Below are 21,156 nucleotides of genomic sequence, written 5' to 3'. Positions count from 1 at the left end.
CTCTGCTATTCCCCACAAGAAATTTATTATCAAAAATAATCTCCATGGAGACTGGCTCCAGCCTTTAACTTATCTATTCAAGATGTAGACCATCTTTGCCTCCTGATCCCCACTATGAAGCAACTGGGAAATCTGTTTTCAAAAATCCTACAAAAAGGTTTCACATTCTTGGCTTTATCTCTACCTTAAGTCCATGCTTTTCGAATGGAACCTTGGATTTGACCTTTGTTCTGAAGCTCTTTCTTACTTTGCATATCTTTTGCTGGGATAAACTAAAGATGAGAAATAGTTTTACTTTCAGATCTTGCCATTATATAGCTCTTCTTTAGTACAACTTTATCTATCCATACCATATGAGACAGGGAAGGCTGGAAGGCTGGACTCAATTGGCTTTGTTGTACTCAATGTAGTCTCTCCAGTATATTGATCTTCTCACATGACAGCTCAGAGCTGTAAGAACAACTATTCAAGTGAATAAAAGAAAAATTGCTTGGTCTTTTATGATAAAGCCTCAGAAGTCTCTGAGTTTCATTTCTTCTCTACTTTGTGGATGAAAGAACTCACTTACCTGCCAGATTACAAGGACAGGGGACAGAGATCCAATACCTCAATGGAAAAAGTGTCAAAAAATGTCTATTTAAAAAGAAGGAAAAAAAAAACAGCAGTTCTATACTGCAGAAAATGTTAAAGGAAGTTCTTCAGAAGGAAGTAAAATAATACCAGATGAAAACTTAGACCCATACAACAGAATGAAGAGCACCAGAAATGTTAAACATACAGGTAAGCAAAAAGGACATTGTTTCATATAATATAAAAATATAGATCTGACCTTATGCAATTGCACAATCACTCATTTTATCAACCCCTAAGGAAACTATCAACTAATGAAGCAAGATAGAAAACACGTCAATTTCAAAGAGCATAACAGTAGGAGAAATGATAACATATCATATCAGAAGAAGGAAAGCAATGTCAGTTATGTATCCCCCAGGTCTCTCCTGGAGGTGTCACCATGGCTTGGCTGTGTACATTCAGTGGCTTCCTCAAACATGTTCACTGCCTTTAAGATCAGATATTAATGTCTGTGGGGAGCAACTCGGACTAGACTAAGTTACTGGAATTAAGACTTATTCTATGCATCTGCTCTCCCACAATATGGCGCTGGGAGAGGAGGAAACAGCTTCTACACAGCTGCCTCCAGTTCAACCAATAAACAGCAGGACCTGCTCCTGATTGGAGGAGAGCAGCGTACTCGGCGTGTGGGTAGCAGAGTTGGGATTGGTGGAAGAGGACTATAAAGGAGGAGAGAGACAACATGCACCAGGAACATCTAAAGGGAACACCTGAGCAGCCCCCGAGAGAGCCGGCCGGCGGTGTGCCGCTCCCCCGCAGAAGTGGGGAAAGTGGCAGGGGGAACCGCCCTTCCACGGAGGTGGAAGGGTCGGTAGCCAACCCGGGAAGAACCAGCAGCAAACCCGGGGAGGGCCGAGCAGACGAAAGAACAACGCAGGGTCCTGTGTCGTTCCTCCACGAAGAGGGGGAGTGACAAATGTCACTCTTACATCCCAGTGTACTCACTGTATTATCCCTTGTGGTGAACTCTTGAGTTTTTAAAACATCTGTCAAAAAAATTTACAGATTCGAAGTAAAAAGTCAACTTTTACAAAAGATTAAAATAGTTTAATATTAATATAAGTCAGCACTATAAAAACTAGTACAGTAACATATGCATATGTTTAAAGAAAACATTTTGAAGTACTTGATATGAAAATTTCAATGCATAAACCCATTAAGAATTTCAACCTTAGATGTCTCTGTGAAAGACATTTTAAAAGATTAAGTTATCTGAATTCTGATTGATAACATAAAAAATGATCTGTCAATTGAAAAAAAGTAATAAATCCTCTTTTTGCTATTTGCCATCGTTTTTTTTTTTTTTAATGTGTAAATTCAGGGCTAGACTTTCAAAGTTAGTTCACAAAAGGGCAGACAAGATCTGCCTTGTTCACTGAAATACTTGGTCTTAGAGCTCCGTTCCACCATATAACAAGACCATCATGCTGCAGAAGCCACCTTCTGTCAATGCATCAGCTCAGCCCAGCCTTCTCCTACCAAGAGTAACTTTAAAGAATTTAAGATTGGCTGGCGCTGCGGCTCAATAGGCTAATCCTCCATCTAGCGGTGCCGGCACACCAGGTTTTAGTCCCGGTCAGGGCGCCGGATTCTGTCCCGGTTGCCCCTCTTCCAGGCCAGCTTTCTGCTGTGGCCAGGGAGTGCAGTGGAGGATGGCCCAAGTGCTTGGGCCCTGCACCCCATAGGAGACCAGGAGAAGCACCTGGCTCCTGCCTTCGGATCAGCGCGGTGCACTGGCCACAACATTGGGGGGTGAACCAACGGGAAAAGGAAGACCTTTCTCTCTCTCTCTCTCTCTCTCTCTCACTATCCACTCTGCCTGTCAAAAAAAAAAAAAAAAAGAAAGAATTTAAGATCATTATTAGTAATATCAAAGAGATTTTGTCAGTTATTCCAAGCATAAAACCCAGTATCCTATCATGAAATGTTAAATTTCCTCATCAAATTTTAAATAGATTTTGAGATACTTTACATAAATTCAATATTACATGTCTTCCTCAGCATGTTGCATTTTTCTAACAATATACAATATAAAGAAAATGCAATGAATTTTCACTACACTTTCTAATATCCATCAGTTTACTCTTTCACATTACCCAACTGGAATCATTTACCACAGGGGTAGGGAATCTTTTTTTCTGTCAAGGGCCATCTGGATATTTATAAAGCCACTCACCAGCCACACAAAATTATCAACTTAAAAATTAACCTGTTATAGACTGATTGTGCTTACTTACAGTTGCCTAGGCAGGACCTAACCACATGATTTTGCAGGCTTTATACAGCCCACAGGCCAGACATCCCCACATTCCACCCCCCCCACACACACACACTGACTCACCATCTATGGGTGTGATAAAATTAAGCACTGACATAGGAGACATCTGCCCAGAGGGCTTCCCCTGTGTTAACAGGCTTCATTGTCCTTTGGGGAACTATCTGCTTCCTTATCAACCAGGTAGCTAAGATCTGATTGCTCAGCTTTTTCTTCAATCTACTATGTTTCACATTCTTCCAATACATTTATCATTTTATTTAAGCTAGCAATACTTGGTCTCTGGTCTTTGCAATCAAAAAGCACTGATACACATATTTCCAGTGCAAGCACATTGTCTGACACATAGTTGTGATGAGTATTAAATAAAATGCTTATAAAATGGACAACTGAATTTTGACAAAAGCACAAAGGTAACTGAGTGAAAAAATATTATTTTCAAAATACATTGCTGGAAAAATTAGATATCCATATGTAACAAAAAGAAGAACTTGGATCCAAGCTTCAAAAATCATTTTAAAGTTCTCTCAAATGCACCACAGACCTAAATTTACAGCTTGAAACTGCAGTTACTATAAGAAAACAGAGAAAGTCTTTGGGAGACTTTACGAGATTGGGGTAAGCAAAACTTGCTTAGAAAAAATATTAAAAATGCAATGTCCAAAAAATTAAAACTTGACTTTACTAAAACCTTTGTTCTTCAAAATATACTGATAAGAGAATGAAAAGACAAGCCACATACTGGTCGAAAATATTTGCAATACGTCTATCTGACAAAAGGGGCCAGCACCACCTGCAGTGCTGGCATTCCATATGGGCACCAGTTCAAGCCCCAGCTGCTCCACTTCCTATCCAGCTCCCTGCTAATGCTCCTGGGAAAGCAGCAGCAAAATATGGCCCAAGTGTTTGGGTCCCTGCCACCCATGTGGATGAAGCTCCTGGTTTCTGGCTTGGGCCTAGCCCAGCCTTGGCAGTTGCGACCATTTGGGGGAGTAAACCAGCTAATGGAAGATTCTGTCTCTCCCTCTCTCTATGTAACTCTGCCTTTCAAATTAATAAATAAATCTTTGAAGTAAATAAATACTTGTATCTAAAATATATTTTTATAAAAACTCTAAGAACTTGAGGCTGGCATTTTGGCATAGCAGGTAAAACCACCACTTATGATGCCAGCAGTCCATGAGTGCCTGTTTTTGTCCCAGCTGCTCCACTTCTGATCCAGCTGCCCACCCAATAATGGCCTAGGAAAGCAGTAGAAGATGGTTCAAGTGTTTGGGCCTCTGCCACCCACATGGGAGCCCTGATGAAGCTCCCGGTACTGGCCATCCGGGGAGTGAACCAGTGGGTGGAAGATCTCTGTCTCCCCCTCTCTCTGTAACTCTTTCATATAAATAAATCTAAAAACTGAAGAAAATCAACAATTTTTTTAATGAAACAAAGATCAGAAATATGTCTCACCAGGAAAGATAAGCAGATGAAGCAGATGGCAAATAGCACATGAAAAGAAGCTCAACATCATTAATCATTAGGGAAATGCAATTTAAACCACAAAACAACATATCACTCACATATCTATTAGAATGGCTGAATTTAAAAGACTGAAATAAGCAAGTGTTGGTAAGGATGTGGAGGAGCTGGAACTCTTGTTCATTCCTGATGGTAATGTAAAATTGTACAACCGCTCTGCAAAATAATACACAAATGTCAGTGGAGGATGGCCCAAGTCCTTGGGTCCTGCACCCACATGGGAGACCAGGAAAAGCACCTGGTTCCCGGCTTCAGATCAGTGTGATGCTCCGGCCATGGCGGCCATTGGAGGGTGAACCAATGGTAAAGGAAGACCTTTCTCTCTCTCTCTCTCTCTCACTGTCCACTCTGTCAAAAAAAAAAAAAAAAATCCCCATGTGACCCAGCCACTCCACTTCTAAATACTTAGCAAAGAAATGATGTGTCCATACAAAGACCTGCAAACAAATATTCATAGCAGCTTTATTGGCAACAGTTCAAAATCAGACACAGCCCAATGTCAACCAACAAATTAATATATAAACAAATTATAGTATACATATATACAATAGATAAAAAACAGTGAATTATCAGTACACAGAAGATGAATAAATCTTAAAACAATTATACTGAATGGAACAAATTAGGAAAAAAAAGAGTATATACTGTCATTCCTTTTATATAAAACTTTAGAAAATGGAGATGAGTTGATACTAAAAGGAAGCAGATCAGCAATCACTTAGGTGTAGAAAGCACAGCAAAATATGAGGATAATGGACATACTCACTTGATCATAGTGACAGCTTCAAGGGAGTATACATACTTCAAAATTTATGGAACTCTACACTGTAAATATGCTTTATATATTAAATATCAATGATAAAAAGTTATCTTTAAAAAAAAAAAAACCTCTGAGGCACAGTAGGCTAAGCCTCTGTCTGAACCACAGGCATCCCACATGGGCACCTTTGTGTGCCAGCTGCTCCTCTTCTGATGCAACTTCCTGCTTATGGCCTGGAAAGCAGAGGAAGATGGCCCAAGTGCTTGGGTCCCTGCACCTGAGTGGGAGACCCAGAAGCTCCTGAATCCTGGCTTCAGATCCATCCAGTTCCAGCCACTGTGGCTATTTGGGGAGTGAACCAGTGGATGGAAGACCTTTCTCTGTCTCTCCCTCTCTGTCGGTAACTCTACTTCTCAAATAAATACATAAAATCTAAGAAAAAAAATAGCAAAGAAACAGAGACAAATTACAATAAAAACCTCTGCAACTCAACCATCACAAGTTTACAGTAAAAAGGAAACAGAATGGATATCTCAGTTAAAGGATTCAGTGAGGTTTGTGAATTATCCAAGTATGCAAGCAATCCACACTCCCTCCACCAGCTGAGGCTCAGTACAGTTTAATGAACCATCTTGCAGCTATTCTCCAGAAATAGTATCAACCAGCAACCTTATCTCTTTTGGGGGGGTGGAGGAAGAAAATGACCTAATCATTACAAAATAAAATTATGGCCTATGAGAGATTTTCAATTAAATACACAATCCACATTTTAAAACATTTTTGAAGGGATTTTCAGTTTGCAGGATAGGTGAATATTTTGCATGAAAATTCTAACACACTAGTTCATTTACTCTTAGCACACTAGTTTCCTCACTGAAAATGCTGTAAGAAAAAAGAAAAACCAAGATAATTTTTTTTTTAAGTAGTAGGGACCAGAATGTGGTGTAGCAGGTAAAGTCGCCGCCTGCAGTGCCGGCATCCCATATGGGCACCAGTTTTGAGTCCCGGCTGCTCCACTTCCAACCTAGCTCTCTGCTATGGCCTGGGAAAGAGACTGCCAAGTCCTTGGGCCCTTGCACCCACAAGGGAGACTGGGAAGAAGCTCCTGGCTCTTGGCTTCCAATCGGCAAAGCTCCGGCTGCTGCGGCCAATTAGGAGAGAACCAGCCAATGGAAGAACTGTCTCTCTGCCTCTCTTTGTCTCTGTAACTCTTTCAAATAAATAAACAAATCTTTAAAAAAAAAAATCAGGCGTTGCCAGAATTACTTGTTTTGGGACAAAGCCATCTTCCTTCTCCCTCTGCTCTGAGGTACATCCATTTCTTCCCATCTCCATCTGTAGTAATCATCTCCGGTAAAGTTAACTGCTCCTCAACCTCCCCCTTCTAGCACTAGATTCCTTGGAGGAAGTCCATGAGGAAGGTCCCTGCCATAGCCATTATTAACCATAGAGTTGGCCTAGAAAGTATCCAACTTCCCCCAGGCTTTGCCTTTGATTGAAAATCACACCAACCTGCTGTGCTGGCCTAGAGCACTCTATTTCGGGTGCATCTGGAGGCTAGGTCTCACTTCCAAGCACTCATTTGTTGAATGGAAGGATGAGGAAAATCTCCGCAGCATCATTATTGCTAAGTGCATGTGAGGGTCGTTTTCCAGGGAGGCCTTTGTTCTCAGGGTGCAGAGTCACCTGAGGCTTTGGCTCTCAAAAGCAAGACAAACAAGGCCTAATGAGCCGGAATATTGGTTGGGCCCATGAACTCTAGCATTAAGCAACCCAGTTCTGTTACTTGCTGTGTGGAACCTTATCACATTGGCAAAATTAATTTTTCCACTCTACAATGGGGCTAAAGATATCTAGTTTTTTTTAAAAAATAGCATTAACTGCCATTTTTAGTTGTAGTATATTAGCCTATCATAACCTTGAACACTAAAGTTAGCATTTTATATACCAATTGAACTTTTTCCCTCAATAAGGAATTTGTAATAAAACAATTGGAAATATCAAATTTTTTGAATACTTCATGAAGTTTTCTCCAAGAATTTGAGGAGACAAAGATCTATATGCAAACTACAATCAAGTGTAGTCCTAAATAACACAAACCTTAAAACCCCATCTAGCTTGCCAAAACTCCGCCTCCGTGCAAACGCAGCCCACTTCCGGCCGCCCCGCTCGCTGCTTTCTAATAGTGGAACCCCACCCCTCTCCGCGAGGTCCCGCCCCCCGCACCTGATCCTAGTTCCCATTGGGCAGATCTGAACGCTGTATACACACCCGACCCACGCACGCTTGGCCGGGGCGCCTTCGCGCCTGCGCACTAGCGCCATTAGGCGGCTGGAAACAGAGCTGGGGGGGCGGGGGAAGAGGTCAGGCCGAATCTTCCTCCGTAATAAGAAGCGACGCGTCCCGCGGTCCTGGCTCCGTGGGTCCGGTCGGGTCGGGCCTGGGCGCTGGAGCTGCTGTGGCTCCCGCCGCGGCGGGTGCGATGGAGGCCGTAACGGAGTCCAGCGTTCACGCCGGGGGAGGACCAGACAGCCGGCGGTGCTAGTAGATGAGGCGGCGGAGGTGGCGGTGGCAGCCCGGGCTCTCCATGAGCAAGCGGCGGCGGCGACGGGTGCGGCGGCACCGACGGTTTTCGGTCCCCAGGGAGGTACGAGGAGTCGGCTTCCTGGTGGACGGCCGCTGGCCGCTGTGCGGACGCCTTCCATGGTCCGGCCAGCAGTCCCGGGCGCTCGGCGCGGGCACTGCCAGCCTGGAGGCGGCGGCGCCCAGCGGTGTCAGCAGCCCCGGGCTCGGGCACCCGCCTGCCGAACGGGGCAGGGCCTAGCTGGACAGGATGGGCGTGGCCGGGACGCGGGGGCTAGGGGAGCGAGCCCACCGAGCGCCCCCGGGGTAGCTGCCCGGAAGCCCGGGCAGTGTTTCGGGGAGACCCCTGGGACCCCGGAGCTTTTAGGGAACCCGTCCTTCGATGCCGTGGGCAGGTGGTGTGGCCCTCACGGCCAGTGTTGTTGGACTGTCACCCTTGGAAATGACCGCTAGAGAAAGGTGTTGGAGGGCTGGAGAGTTTTTTCACTTAACGTCGGAGGGCCTGTCGAGGCAGGAAAGTAAAGCCAGCGAATACATGCTCTAGTGCTTCCATTACAATGCCTAGTATATCAGTCTTAGACGTTGAGGAAACTTAAGACAGTTTTAGGTAAAGCTCTTTGCAGCTCGCTCTCCATCCTTTTCCTTTTTTTTCCTTCATACTTCCGTTTGCCATTTTTATTGTAATTGACTTTGGAGCAAAGCACCAAATGAATGCTGGAACTAGATGTGGCTTCTGGTTCTTCCAGGCCTCCCCTGCTCACTTTTTTTTTTCCCAGAAGATACTGAAGTTACTTTCATGTCATGTGTATTATTATGGTTCAGTTCTTTTAGGTATAACTGCTGCTTTTCAGAACCATACTGTACTTGTGGTCGTGTCTAAAAGATAATTAGAGGGAAAATCATGAGGAGTTGCTTTCCAAAGCAGTATTTAGGATTCTGAACTTGAGGTTTTAAGCAATCTTAAACCTTGCTATAAAGATCTTTAAAAATTCAACAGGCATGAATCAAAACTGGAGAGACCTATTAACATATTTGAAGTGTTTTAATGCATTATGATTTCTGTAAATGAAACATGTTTGTTCCTATAAGAGTTGAGTGTGTGTTTTCTTAGGCTTCAGATTTGCCACACCCTCTGATTCCTAAGTGGTCTAGAGCCAACATGTTAGACTATATATAAACATCTACAATTCAGACTAAATATAGCCTGGAATATTTTAGAGTCCACAGACTCTCCCTTCTTGCTGGAAATACTTTCTGCATGTATGCTCAGTGTACTGTAGAACTGAATTTTTAGTCTGCAAGAAATTAAAATAGTTTTGAACTTTTTTTTTTTTTCACAAAAAAAAACACAGAGGACTGTAGTATTGAGTGTTAGGTTCATGTGCATGAAAGAATGTCTTTGAGAAGATGGTCAGACACTGACCTCGTTTCTAAGTACCTATTCTTTTAAATAAAAATATGCTTTTCCATAAACAACACATTTGATAGCAATATGATAGTTTAGACTTTTGTCTTTCCCAACTGAAGCAATTTTTTCCATATAATTTCAGTAGGAACTTTTAAAAAAATTTTGCTCTGCGTAACATAAATGCCACAAAAATGTGTAATAAACTGTGCTGTTGGTTTAAAAACAAATGCTTAGCTCTTCTCAAGGTTGGGGGAAGGATAAATGCCATTTTAAGGAGGTAGGACACTTACAGTCATTCCCAAAACTTGAAGTAGGGAAAACCAGGATATAAGATTCTGAATCAGCTCCTCATAGCATGGCCTTTGCAATTACGATTATAGGAAATGTAGCACAACTCTAAATTGCAAGTAAAAGTTCTCAAAAGTGAACAGAAATATTAGCCATGCCAGGGCTGGCATAATGGCATAGCAAGTTAAGCCACCTGCAGCACTGGCATCCCATGTGGGCTCCGGTTTTGAGTCCCAGCTGTTCCATTTCCCATCCACTCCCTGTTGATGTGCCTGAGAAAGTGGCAGAAGATGGCCCAAGTGCTTGGGTCCCTCTCCCACATGGGAGACTCAGAAGCTCCTGGCTCCTGCCTGGGCCAGCCCTGACTATGGTCTGCCATTTGGGAAATGAACCAGTGGATGGAAGACCTCTCTGTCTCTGTCTTTGTAACTCTTTTAAATAAACAAAATAATCTTAAAAAAGAAGAATGAAATATTAGCCATGGTAGTATTCAGTTCTTATGATTATTCCTCATTTGTCTTTCAAAAGTAAATGCCAGAATCAATCCATCAATAGCAACAGGTGCTGGTTTGTATTTTTTATACCACAGATATATGTGTACTATAATTAACAAAAACTGTAATTAACATAAAGACCACCAAATGGCTGCTATTCTGTACTCTCAACTAAAGATCCCATTATTTCAGTTTTTTTTTTTTTTTAAGATTTATTTGATTTATTTGAAAAACAGTGTTATAGAGAGAAGTAGAGCCAGAGAGAGAGATCTTCCATTTGCTGGTTCACTCCCCAGATGATTGCAACAGCCAGAGCTGAGCTAATCTAAAGCCAGGAGCTTCTTCTGGGTCTCCCACATGGGTGCATGGGCCCAGGGACTTGGGCCATAGCAGAGAGCTGGATCTGAAGTGGAGCAATCAAGACTCTAACCAGCACCCATAAGGGATGCCGGTGCTACAGGTCAGGGCTTTAACCCGCTGTGCCACAGCCCAGCCCCTATTTCAGTTTCTTAAGTAGAACCACCTATATTACAAGAAAGTGAAGCACTGTTTGTATTTTGAAGGGAAGAGGATGTTTACATTAAGAATATACATAGGGGCTGGCGCTGTGGCATAGCAGGTAAAGCTGCTGCCTTCAGTGCCGGCATCCCATATCGGGGCTGGTTCGAGTCCCAGCTGCTCCACTTCCCATCCAGCTCTCTGCTATGGCCTGGGAAAGCAGTAGAGGATGGCCCAAGTCATTGGGCCAGTGCACCCACGTGGGAGACCCAGAAGAAGCTCCTGGCTCCTAACTTTGGATCGCTGCAGCACCAGCTGTTGTGGCCAATTGGGGAGTGAACCAGTGGATGGAAGACCTCTCTCTCTGTCTCTCCTTCTCTGCATAACTCTGACTTTCAAGTAAATAAATAAATCTTAAAAAAAAAAAAAAAGGAATACACAAAAGCAGTTTGTATCTTTAAATAGTTTTAAGCTTTATTTAGCAGTTTTACAGAGTTTTCCTGTGTAGCAGATAAAATATGTACTATGATTTAATGCACATCAAATGGGTATGCTGTGCCTAAGGAAAAAGCGGCAGATTTTAAAAATCTTTTGCATATTGCCCCCAAAACAGCACTTTTTTTTAATATTGGGAGACCATCTGATGAAATTTAATTTGAATATTTAGGTAGACTAATGTTCAGTTAAACACATCTCATGTTTTGTTTTTGAACGTTTTAAATGCAGGATGAAGACACTGTTTGAAGAGATCAAAGCATCAATTAAAAATAACTATAACCAAGATCGATCGTTTTGGAGGCCTGTTCTTCCTTGGGGAGGTGTTTTTACTATCAAAGCTGGCCGCAAAGCAGTATCCTGTACACCACTCTATGTTGAAATAAGACTGAAAAATACCTGCACCATAGATGGATTCCTGATGTTGTTATATGTCATTCTGAATGAAAATGAAAATTTCCCCAGGGAACTCTCTCTTCATCTTGGTAGAGAGTTTGTAGACTATTTCCTTTATTTAATGGACACCTACAGCTTTACAACTGTGAAGCTACTTTGGATTTGGGACAAGATGGAAAAACAGCAATACAAATCTGAAGTTCATAAAGCATCATTAATAATTGATTTATTTGGGAATGAACATGATAACTTTACCAAAAATCTGGAAAATCTTATGTCTACCATTCAAGAGAGTTACTGTTCCAACTGGAGATGCCCAACTCGAGTGCAGGAAGATCAGCAGCGTACAATTAATATAAAGTAGGTTGCTCTACACTCTGTCACTTTTACATTCTTTAAATGAATGTTGTTTTAAATATGTATACACATATAAGTACATATAGCAAAAATATTTGTTAAAGTACAGAGCCTGTGTATTTATGTGTAAAACAACTTCACAGATGCAAGACTCCTTTGTAGGTCCTCTGAAAAAAATACTACAATTTATTATATCTAAATATTTTAGAATTAGTTTATAAAACCAACTGAAAGCTTTTTCAGCAGCAAAGTAATAAATTATTCAGTATAGAATGTGTTTACCCTTGTTCTAAGCTTACTAATTTGACTGTGTACGTGATTCTTTTTGTCAAAAGTTAGTCTTTTAAGAGCACTTAATACTGTTTTGCCCCTTGAATGGATGTATCTCTGTCAGGAGGGCTAGTTCCAAATGAACAAAATGACTAAAAGTATTCTTTCATGTCACAGCTAGGGAATAATAACAGACAGAAACCCTGAAGTTAGCATCTCACACCTGAGGAAGGAAGTGAATGTGAGAAGCTTTTACACTGACTGGGAAAGGTGCAGAGAGCCAACTGAGTGTTTTTGGCCTTCAGAGAGAAGGCAGACCTCCAGGCTGGTAAATGACAGGGAGAGAGGCCAAACTGGCAAGGCTGAGTGGAGTGCTGGGAAACATTAAGGCCTCTAGAGAACAGAACTGGGAAGGGATCATTGCTTATGGAAGAAAACAGATGCAAATGTGTTGTGTCAGAAAGGGCATTTGGCCCTATGGTTCAGGAAAGCAGCCTAATACTTGAAGACTGTTCCCATTCAGGAATGTAAATCACATTCCCTAATTTATTAAACTCATGTTTTCCTGAAATAATACTTTTTTTCTATTTTCCTATACTGCTGACATGTTGATTTTGAAATTTTCTATCAGTGCAAAAAGTTGCCTTACTGTATGTGAAAATGGACTAGAGAGTTTCAGAAATTTATCTTTTTTTTGGAAACTATCTTTTAATTTGTAATACTAATTTATATTTATACTAATAATTTATATTTCTCATGCAGTAAAATATTTTTCATCATACTCTAAAACTTTTTAAAGCTTGTGCCTATTTCTTTAAATCCTGTATTAAAAAACTCTAGTGGATGTAGACAAACATTTTAAACAGATCAGGTAACGGTGGCCAAGAAGGTTGTGACTGCATTAGTCCTGATTCTTGGTCTTACATTCTACTCACTAGACCAGATTGTCACTATTAAATCCTCTCACAACTTTTTAAAATTAAAGTACCAACAATTGCATATTCAGAAGCAGTTTTCAGAAAAATTTGGTGTTTATTGGAAAGCTTGATGAATTAATACTCAACTGATTTGTTGAGTATTAATTACAAATTAATACAATTAATACAAAGATAGCTAACAAAAATTGTGCCTGGTATGCTTGGTTTTGCTAAGAATGGATTGGTCTAAAGAATTTGGTATCCGAATGCATTGATCTGTAAAATGTTGATGCAGTTCTTTCATGTATTTTACCATTATTATAGTCCTCCCCAAGAAATTCCACATGGAAACTTAATACGACTGGCTGTGGATGAGTTATTCTGTTCCAAGATTGAACTGTGTGAAGAGCGTGGGTGAGTATCAGTAGACATTAAAGATGAAAGTACATCTGTTTTGTATATAAGGAAACCTGGGCTGATGTGCCTTTTGAAGTTAATAAGTTATCAAATAGCAACTCATAAGAATTTAGAATACCTAACACTTTGAATCTAACTAACAAACCTAGTTAACTGTGCATCTTGCATTGCGTTTTCATTATTAAATATCACTATATAGAATATGGTACTACAAATAATTGATGGATGCAAAGCAAATGCCTTTTCTTTTTTTCTCCACTGCTGAGTAGGTACAATAAAACCTTGGTTAACCGGAACCCAGCTAATCGGGACCCTCAATTAACTGGATTTTTTTCTGCATTCCTCATTTAGGAGAACGAGGTAAATGACAACCAAAACAATTTAATATAGTAAAAAAATTCAGAACATATTCATCCCAAACTCTTAACAATATTTATGTTTGCATTATTGTCCAATGAGAATTAACATTTAGGATGATCTTATAGCTAATCATTCACAAAAGAAGGGAATGATAAAAATACATTCAGTTAATTATTTGTAAGTCCAGAAAATGAACTAATGTATTTTAGCAACAAATACTGAAACAAATCATTTTTTGGTTAACTTAGCTTGGTCAGTAATGTTAACCAGAATACTGTGCTCTGAACATTCCGGTTAATCGAGATTTTACTGTATAATTATATTTGTTATATTCTGATACGTGTGCTTAATATTTGATAATACTCAGAAAACAGAATTGGCTTCATCCTTATGAAAGATCCTGATGGCAAAAGGAAGCAATTAGAATCTTACTATTTATTCTCTTCTCTGCCATTGCTAGGAGAGAAAAATCTATCTACAAATAAAAGCCAACTCATGCTTTTATAAGCCTGGATAGAAATAGCTAGCTCTTCCTGGAGTTTTAAAATGCCACTTCAAGTGCAGAGAACACAGCTTGTAAACTTCTGGGAATAGTTTTATAAGGTAATAAACAGCCACATTATTACCCATACCTATAATACATTTAAAAAAATAGAAATTAGAAATTAAAGTCACAAAGACAACCCAGAAGTGTTGAAAGGCAGCTTTTCCTGTGCGTAATAATGTTCATTCCTATTTTCCATTTTAGTTGTGGTGGCTTAAGAGAATTTGCCCAGCGAGTTTTCTGTCATGGGGCACCTCCTTTTGTTGTCTTAAATATGCAGCACTGGAAATCTGAAGATCTGGCATATGTACCTTATTATTTGGATTTATCTGATCACAAGTAGGTGTTTCTTAATTTGTAATATTACTAAAAATTAATTTTTAATTCCATCATGATTTGACTAGTCATTAAGAAGATACTTTTGAAAACAATAATATCTCTAAATTTATGTGATTAGAATCTACTACAGGAAGCCAATGCCTTATTTTTTATGATTGATTTATTTATTTGAAAGAGTTACACAGAGAGAGGAGAGGTAGAGAGAGAGAGAGATCTTCCATCTACTGGTTCGCTCCCCAATTAGCTACAACAGCCGTAGCTGCGCTGATCTGAAGCCAGGAGCCAGGAGCTTCTTCCGGGTCTCCCACGTGGGTGCAGGGGCCCAAGCACTTGGGCCATCTTCTACTGCTTTCCCAGGCCATAGCAGAGAGCTGGATGGGAAGAGGACTGTCTGGGACTAGAACCAGTATCCATATGGGATGCCAGCGCCACAAGCAGAGGATTAACCTACTGCGCCACAGCCGGCCCCTTGACCTTTTTTTTTTAAAGATTTATCTATCTATCTATTTATTTATTTATTCATTTATTTATTTATTTGAGAGAGAGAATCTTCCATCCACTGGTTCACTGCCCAAATAGTTAAAATGTCCAGGGCTGTGCCAGGCCAAAGCTAAGATCCTGGATCCATCTGAGATTCCTACATGAGAACCAGCTTGGGCCATTTTCAGCTGCTTTCCCCAGGCCATTATTAGGGAGCTGGATCAGAAGTGGAGCAGCCAGGAGTCCAACTGGTGCTTATATGGATGCCAGCATCGCAGGCAGCAGTTTAACCTGCTTCACCACAATGCCAGCCCTGAGTTAGGCTTTTTAGCAATTCTTAAATTGTATCAATGTTTATAAACACTTTATTCAAATTACCAATTATAGTACCTGATTTATAGAGGTAGATGTTTTATCAGGGGATAGAATGCAAATTTCACTCCTTAGTTAAAAACTTAAGGAATGTTTATCTTAAAAAATATAATTTTCTACTACACTTTGTTATCTAATTTGCAGATATTTATTGGAAGGTGCAACATTATTTAACAAAGATGAGCATCATTATTCTGCAGCTTTCCAGATTGATGGACATTGGATGCACTATGATGGCCTCAGAAATGTGAATTTAATTTTGTTAAATAAACCCCCAGAGTTTCTCCTCTTGTCATCATTGGTTTATATTCGAGCAACAGAGAAATAAATATAGACTGATGCTAAATTAAATTGTTTTCCCTCCTGCCCATGCTCCTCCAGATCTGAAGGGCTTTTATTTTGTGTATACTTGGTATCCAAGGAAATAGTTCAACTATACTAGTTTCAGAGGTGTATTTTCCATTGTTTGGCCCCAGAAAAAAACTTTATATAGAGGATCTATGCAAAAATGTTTGTATTTCTTTTTTATATAACCTGGGTTATTTTTATATAGGCATATTTTATGTTGAAATAAAATACATCTTGTGGCCTTTGTATTTTTTATTTATATGTACCTCAAAAATTTTTATACTTTTATCCTTAAATCTAAGAAAATACTGTATCATTTGAAGACTAAATTTTTCTTTTTTGGATTTCCAAGTAAAACCTGTTAAATGTCAGTATTTCAGTTCATATAAATTGAGCAGTTCAAAAATATATTGACTATGTTTCTTTGCCCTACCTCACTATTATCCAAAGTGCACTACTGGATTTAGTATGGGTTTGAATATACAGTTTATGGATGGCTTAGTTTATCTTACCTGTTGATTTGCCTAAATTCCCTGCAGAATTTTTAAATTATTTATGTGAGAATTTTTTCTAAACTTTATTTCTTTGTAATGGCATTTTTAACTACCTACTAAGGTATTATAAACCTGCCAATGGATTTTAAGTGTTAACTAAGTTTTCAAGCTTAATTAAAGTTAGTATTACAAATAAATTATGTAACTATACTGAATATGTATCTCATAACTAAATTTAATCTGATGAGTATTTTGCAGATAAAACAACTACAAAGGCATTAGGCAACTGGGTGTTTATTACTGTTGGACTAACAATAGAAATGTACTTTAACCGTATGTTTAAAAGGAAAATGGGTTTCTGAGTATTTTCTTTAGTTATGTATTGACACAGAAAAAATAATAAATTTTAAAGTAACATTTGCTGGCTCCCTTGTAAGTAGTAATTGAAAGCAGAAGGGTTTGATTTGCAATATAAATCCCTAAAATTTTATAGTTATCAAAACGCTGTTTAAAAAAAAAAAACTTAAGATGGCTCTTTGCATTAAAGGGAAAAAATAAAGATTCTCAAGGGAAAACAATTTTTGAAATTTATCAACATATATTTTAGAATTTATATTTCATTTAAGTAGTCTGCTTTAGTTTTGGGTTGAGATTAAGTGCAATATATGGAGAAACTTTATAACAACACAGTTCACTGCCATATACCAAATTGCTAAAATTTCATCCAATAAACTTACATTGCTTGGTGCCATGTTTAGATTTATGTATAGAAGAATGGATAAATGTCGGTGAAACATTGCTGAAAATGTATTTCTTTGAGTAAATGCTATGAAAATTCCTTTTTTACCTAAGATAAAAAATATTGATTTATTTTACAAAAAAAAACATTTTACCCAGGGTTTATTTTACTAGTTCACCAAGTGTGTTTAATTAAGATTTTTACAATAAACTATTGCAGAAACATGTTACTGCATGAATCAAAACATAACAAAATACGCAAATATTAAAGTATACATAAAATGGTGTTCTTAACAAAATTATTCCTAATGCAGACTTATTATTTTAGGAATTGTGCTTTATTGAGAATAATTCTAGTTTTATCACAAAACAATGACTTACCTACCTCACAGGGTTGTTGTGAGGATTAAGATGTTTGTTAAAATCTTGACTACGTTGAACATGCTAATAAAAAAACATTTTTTTCTACCTCTTTGATGTACAGGCAAGGCTTCCAGATTTTCTTTCACTACTGAACTATTCAGAAAAGTTACTTAGGCAAGAACTCATATCACTAATATTTTTAATGTGTAATGAGATTAAGTATGCTTTCTTGATCCCAGATTGAGGTTTAATGAGATGAGGTAGTTCATAATTATGATAATAGTTGATTGGTAGAAGAAGTTATTCGCTGCTGACCCATGAAAAGAAAGGGTCAAAAGGAGTTAATTAGATTATCTACAGAATATGAAGGTGAGGATATGGAAAATTCTTTATAACCGCCCCTTAGAAAAATCAGAATAATCTGTTGGCCTGTTTGGGGCAAATCATATGAGAGAATAATCAGAATATATTCTTAAAATTACCACAAACCACTACTATACTCACTGAGCAAAAATAATTTTAAAACTGTGGCCGCACTCTGAGGGAGATCAAGAACAAATAAGAAATTTATGGAAGAAATCTCCTACTTGCTTCTCTTCAATGAAGAAACATTTTGTTTTCCTACTTCTGCAAATAACCTTAGAGTATTCTCTCAAAGTACCTTTTTAAATTTTTTTTCATTTATATAAGGGGAACAAATTTTACATATTTCACATATGCAAATTTCAAAGCTTAGTGATCCTTTCCTCCCTCCCACCCACCCTGCTACCCTCCCTCCTCCTTCCTTTCTTATTTTTTCTTTTAATTTTTACAATTACATACTTTCAGTTTATTTTATAATCACATTATTTGGTTTAATGTCTGAGGCATTACCACTAGATCTGATCTTTCGAAAGGAAATTACCCTAGGCAGGCTTACTGGGCTGAGTGCTGTGTTCTACTTTTTTCTTATAGTTTGAAGAAACCAACTAAGCAGCTAAGTATTATGACAAGCTATACATGCCAAACATACGAACAAGTGAGTTTTATAATTAAATGATTTAATGATATTTAATTACTTGAAAATACTGCAGTTAGCAGAAAGGGTAAGCAATTCATGTAAAATGGCTGTAATTAGCATACTACAGCCAAAACAAACATTTATGTTCTCATCTTTATTAGTACTTTAGCATTTAAATCCACATTAAATTCTGCCCTGAAATGGCATAGCTTTTAAAATTCATCTTATTAAGATATTTTTATTTAGGTCTTTAACCTGATGCCTATCAGGGTTTTCTGCATCCTATCCAACTGTACTAGGGCTCAAACTCTGATCACCCAGAGAGCCTCTTTTGAATGATGATGTCTTCTCCAAAATTCATGTTGAGTTTAATCCCCACAATTGTGGTATGGAAAGGTGAACTCTTTTGAGAAATAATTAAGGGTAAGTGAGTTCTGAGTTCTGCCATGTGAGAATGCAAGAAGGCCCAGATGCTGGCATCATGATCTCAAACTTCCCAGCTTCCAGAAGTTGTTGATAAATTACTCCATTTCCCCACATGGATGGAGTTCCTGGCTCCAGGCTTGGGCCTGGCCCAGCCCCAGCTGTTGTGAGCATTTGTAGAGTGAACCAGCAGGTGGCAGATCTTTGTCACTCTGCCAAATAAATAATATTTTACAAAATCTGAGTTGATTTTAATACTTATGTACATGAAATTGATTTATCGTGAATCTTAGTTAAAATTACCTGAAAACTTTTGTGGGTTTTTTTTAAAGATTTATTTATTTACTTGAAATGCAGAGTTACAAAGAGGGAGAGAAGATCTTCCATCCACTGATTCACTCCCCAGATGGCTGCTGGGGCTGGGGCTGGGGCCGGGGCCGGCCAAAGTCAGAACTGCTTCCAGGTCTCTTCTTCTTTTTTTTTTTTTTTTTTTTTTTTTTTTTTTAATATTTATTTATTTGAAAGTCAGAGTTACACACACACACACACACACAGAGAGAGAGAGAGAGAGAGGTCTTCCATCCGATGGTTCACTCCCCAAATGGCCACAACGGCTAGAGCTGTGCTGATCTGAAGCCAGGAGCCAGGAGCTTCTTCCAGGTCTCCCACATGGGTGCAGGGGCCCAAGGATTTGGGCCAACTTCTACTGCTTTCCAGGGCCATAGCAGAGGGCTGTGCAGCCGGGCAGCACAGGGTCTCGAACTGGCTCCCATATGGGATGCTGGTGCTTCAGGCAAGGGCGTTAACCCACTTCGCCACAGCACCGGCCCCCAGGTCTCTTCTTTAAAGATTTATTTTATTTGGCCGGCACTGTGGCATAGCGGGTAAAGCCCCTGCCTGCAGTGGCAGCATTCCATATGGGTGCTAGTTTGAGTCCCGGCTGCTCCACTTCCAATCCAGCTCTTTGCTATGGCCTGGGAAAGCAGTAGAAGATGGCCCAAGTGCTTGGGCCCCTGCACCCATGTGGGAGACCTGGAAGAAGCTCCTGCCTTTGGATCAGTGCAGTTCCCACTGTTGCAGCCATCTGAGGGAGTGAATCAGCGATGGAAGACCTCTCTCTCTCTCTCTCTCTCTCTCTCTCCCTCTCTCTCTCTCTCTGACTCTATTTAATTCTTCATTTGAAATATATAAATTTTTTAAGAAAAAAAGAGATATTTATTGGAGAGACAGACAAGGAACTCTTCTGTCCACTGATTTACTCCCCAGATGGCTGCAACCAGCCAAAGCCAGGAGCCTGAAGCTCCAGCTGTGTCTCATGTGGGTAGCATCTTCTGCTGCCTTCCAAGAGAATTAGCAGGGAGCTGGATGGGAGGTGGAGCAGCCGGAATTCCAACCAGTACTCTGATATGGGATGGCAGCATCACAGGTAGCCACTTATCCCGCTGTGCCACAACAGGAGCACCTGGTTTGTTTTTTAAAATATCAGGGATTGTGCCTCCATATAAATTTCAGCACCATTTTTTCCAGATCTGAGAAGAAGGTCTTCGGTATCTTGATTGGTATTGCATTGAATCTGTAAATTGCTTTTGGGAGAATGGACATTTTGATGATATTGATTCTTCCAATCCATGAGCATGGAAGATTTTTCCATTTCTTTGTATCCTCTTCTATTTCTTTCTTTAAGGTTTTGTAATTTTCATCGTAGAGATCTTTAACGTCTTTGGTTAAGTTTATTCCAAGGTATTTGATTGTTTTTGTAGCTATTGTGAATGGGATTGATCTTAGAAGTTCTTCCTCAGCCATGGCATTGTCTGTGTATACAAAGGCTGTTGATTTTTGTGCATTGATTTTATACCCTGCTACTTTGCCAAACTCTTCTATGAGTTCCAATAGTCTCTTAGTAGAGTTCTTTGGGTCCTCTAAATAAAGAATCATGTCATCTGCAAAGAGGGATAGTTTGAGCTCTTCCTTCCCAACTTGTATCCCTTTAATTTCTTTTTCTTGCCTAATAGCTCTGGCTAGAACCTCCAGAACTATATTGAATAGCAGTGGTGAGAGTGGGCATCCCTGTCTGGTTCCAGATCTCAGTGGAAATGCTTCCAACTTTTCCCCATTCAATAGGATGTTGGCTGTGGGTTTTTCATAGATTGCTTTGATTGTATTGAGGAATGTTCCTTCCAAACCCAGTTTGCTTAGAGTTTTCATCATGAACGGGTGTTGTATTTTATCAAATGCTTTCTCGGCATCTATTGAGATAATCATATGGTTTTTCTTCTGCAGTTTATTAATGTGGTGTATCACATTGATTGTCTTGCGCACATTAAACCATCCCTGCATACCAGGGATGAATCCCACTTGGTCTGGGTGGATGATCTTT

General features: G+C 39.4%; 1 protein-coding gene across 10 annotated transcripts in view; it reads left to right on the top strand.

The window, feature by feature from the left end:
- Window positions 1-7,703: 7,703 nt before the first annotated feature.
- The window catches only part of DORIP1 (dopamine receptor interacting protein 1), a 41,827-nt gene continuing 28,374 nt past the window's right edge, over window positions 7,704-21,156 (top strand). For 4 of the 10 annotated variants that reach the window (XM_089309299.1, XM_089309301.1, XM_089309297.1 and 1 more), the window contains exons 1-4: window positions 7,704-7,842; window positions 11,193-11,717; window positions 13,226-13,315; window positions 14,427-14,561. In XM_089309299.1, the coding sequence (XP_089165425.1) occupies window positions 11,194-11,717; window positions 13,226-13,315; window positions 14,427-14,561 (749 nt within the window). In that variant the 5' untranslated portion in view covers window positions 7,704-7,842; window position 11,193. Of the gene's footprint in view, window positions 7,843-11,192; window positions 11,718-13,225; window positions 13,316-13,587; window positions 13,679-14,138; window positions 14,320-14,426; window positions 14,562-15,557; window positions 17,462-21,156 lie in introns of those variants that run through there. The other 6 variants (XM_089309303.1, XM_089309300.1, XR_016217353.1 and 3 more) reach the window with 5 other exon arrangements.

The sequence above is a fragment of the Oryctolagus cuniculus genome, chromosome 12, assembly GCF_051225735.1.
Source record: "Oryctolagus cuniculus isolate XC-2025 breed Fujian yellow rabbit chromosome 12, ASM5122573v1, whole genome shotgun sequence".
Taxonomy (NCBI): domain Eukaryota; kingdom Metazoa; phylum Chordata; class Mammalia; order Lagomorpha; family Leporidae; genus Oryctolagus; species Oryctolagus cuniculus.
Note: the sequence above shows the minus strand (reverse complement) of the source record. Positions and strands in the feature narration are given on the sequence as shown.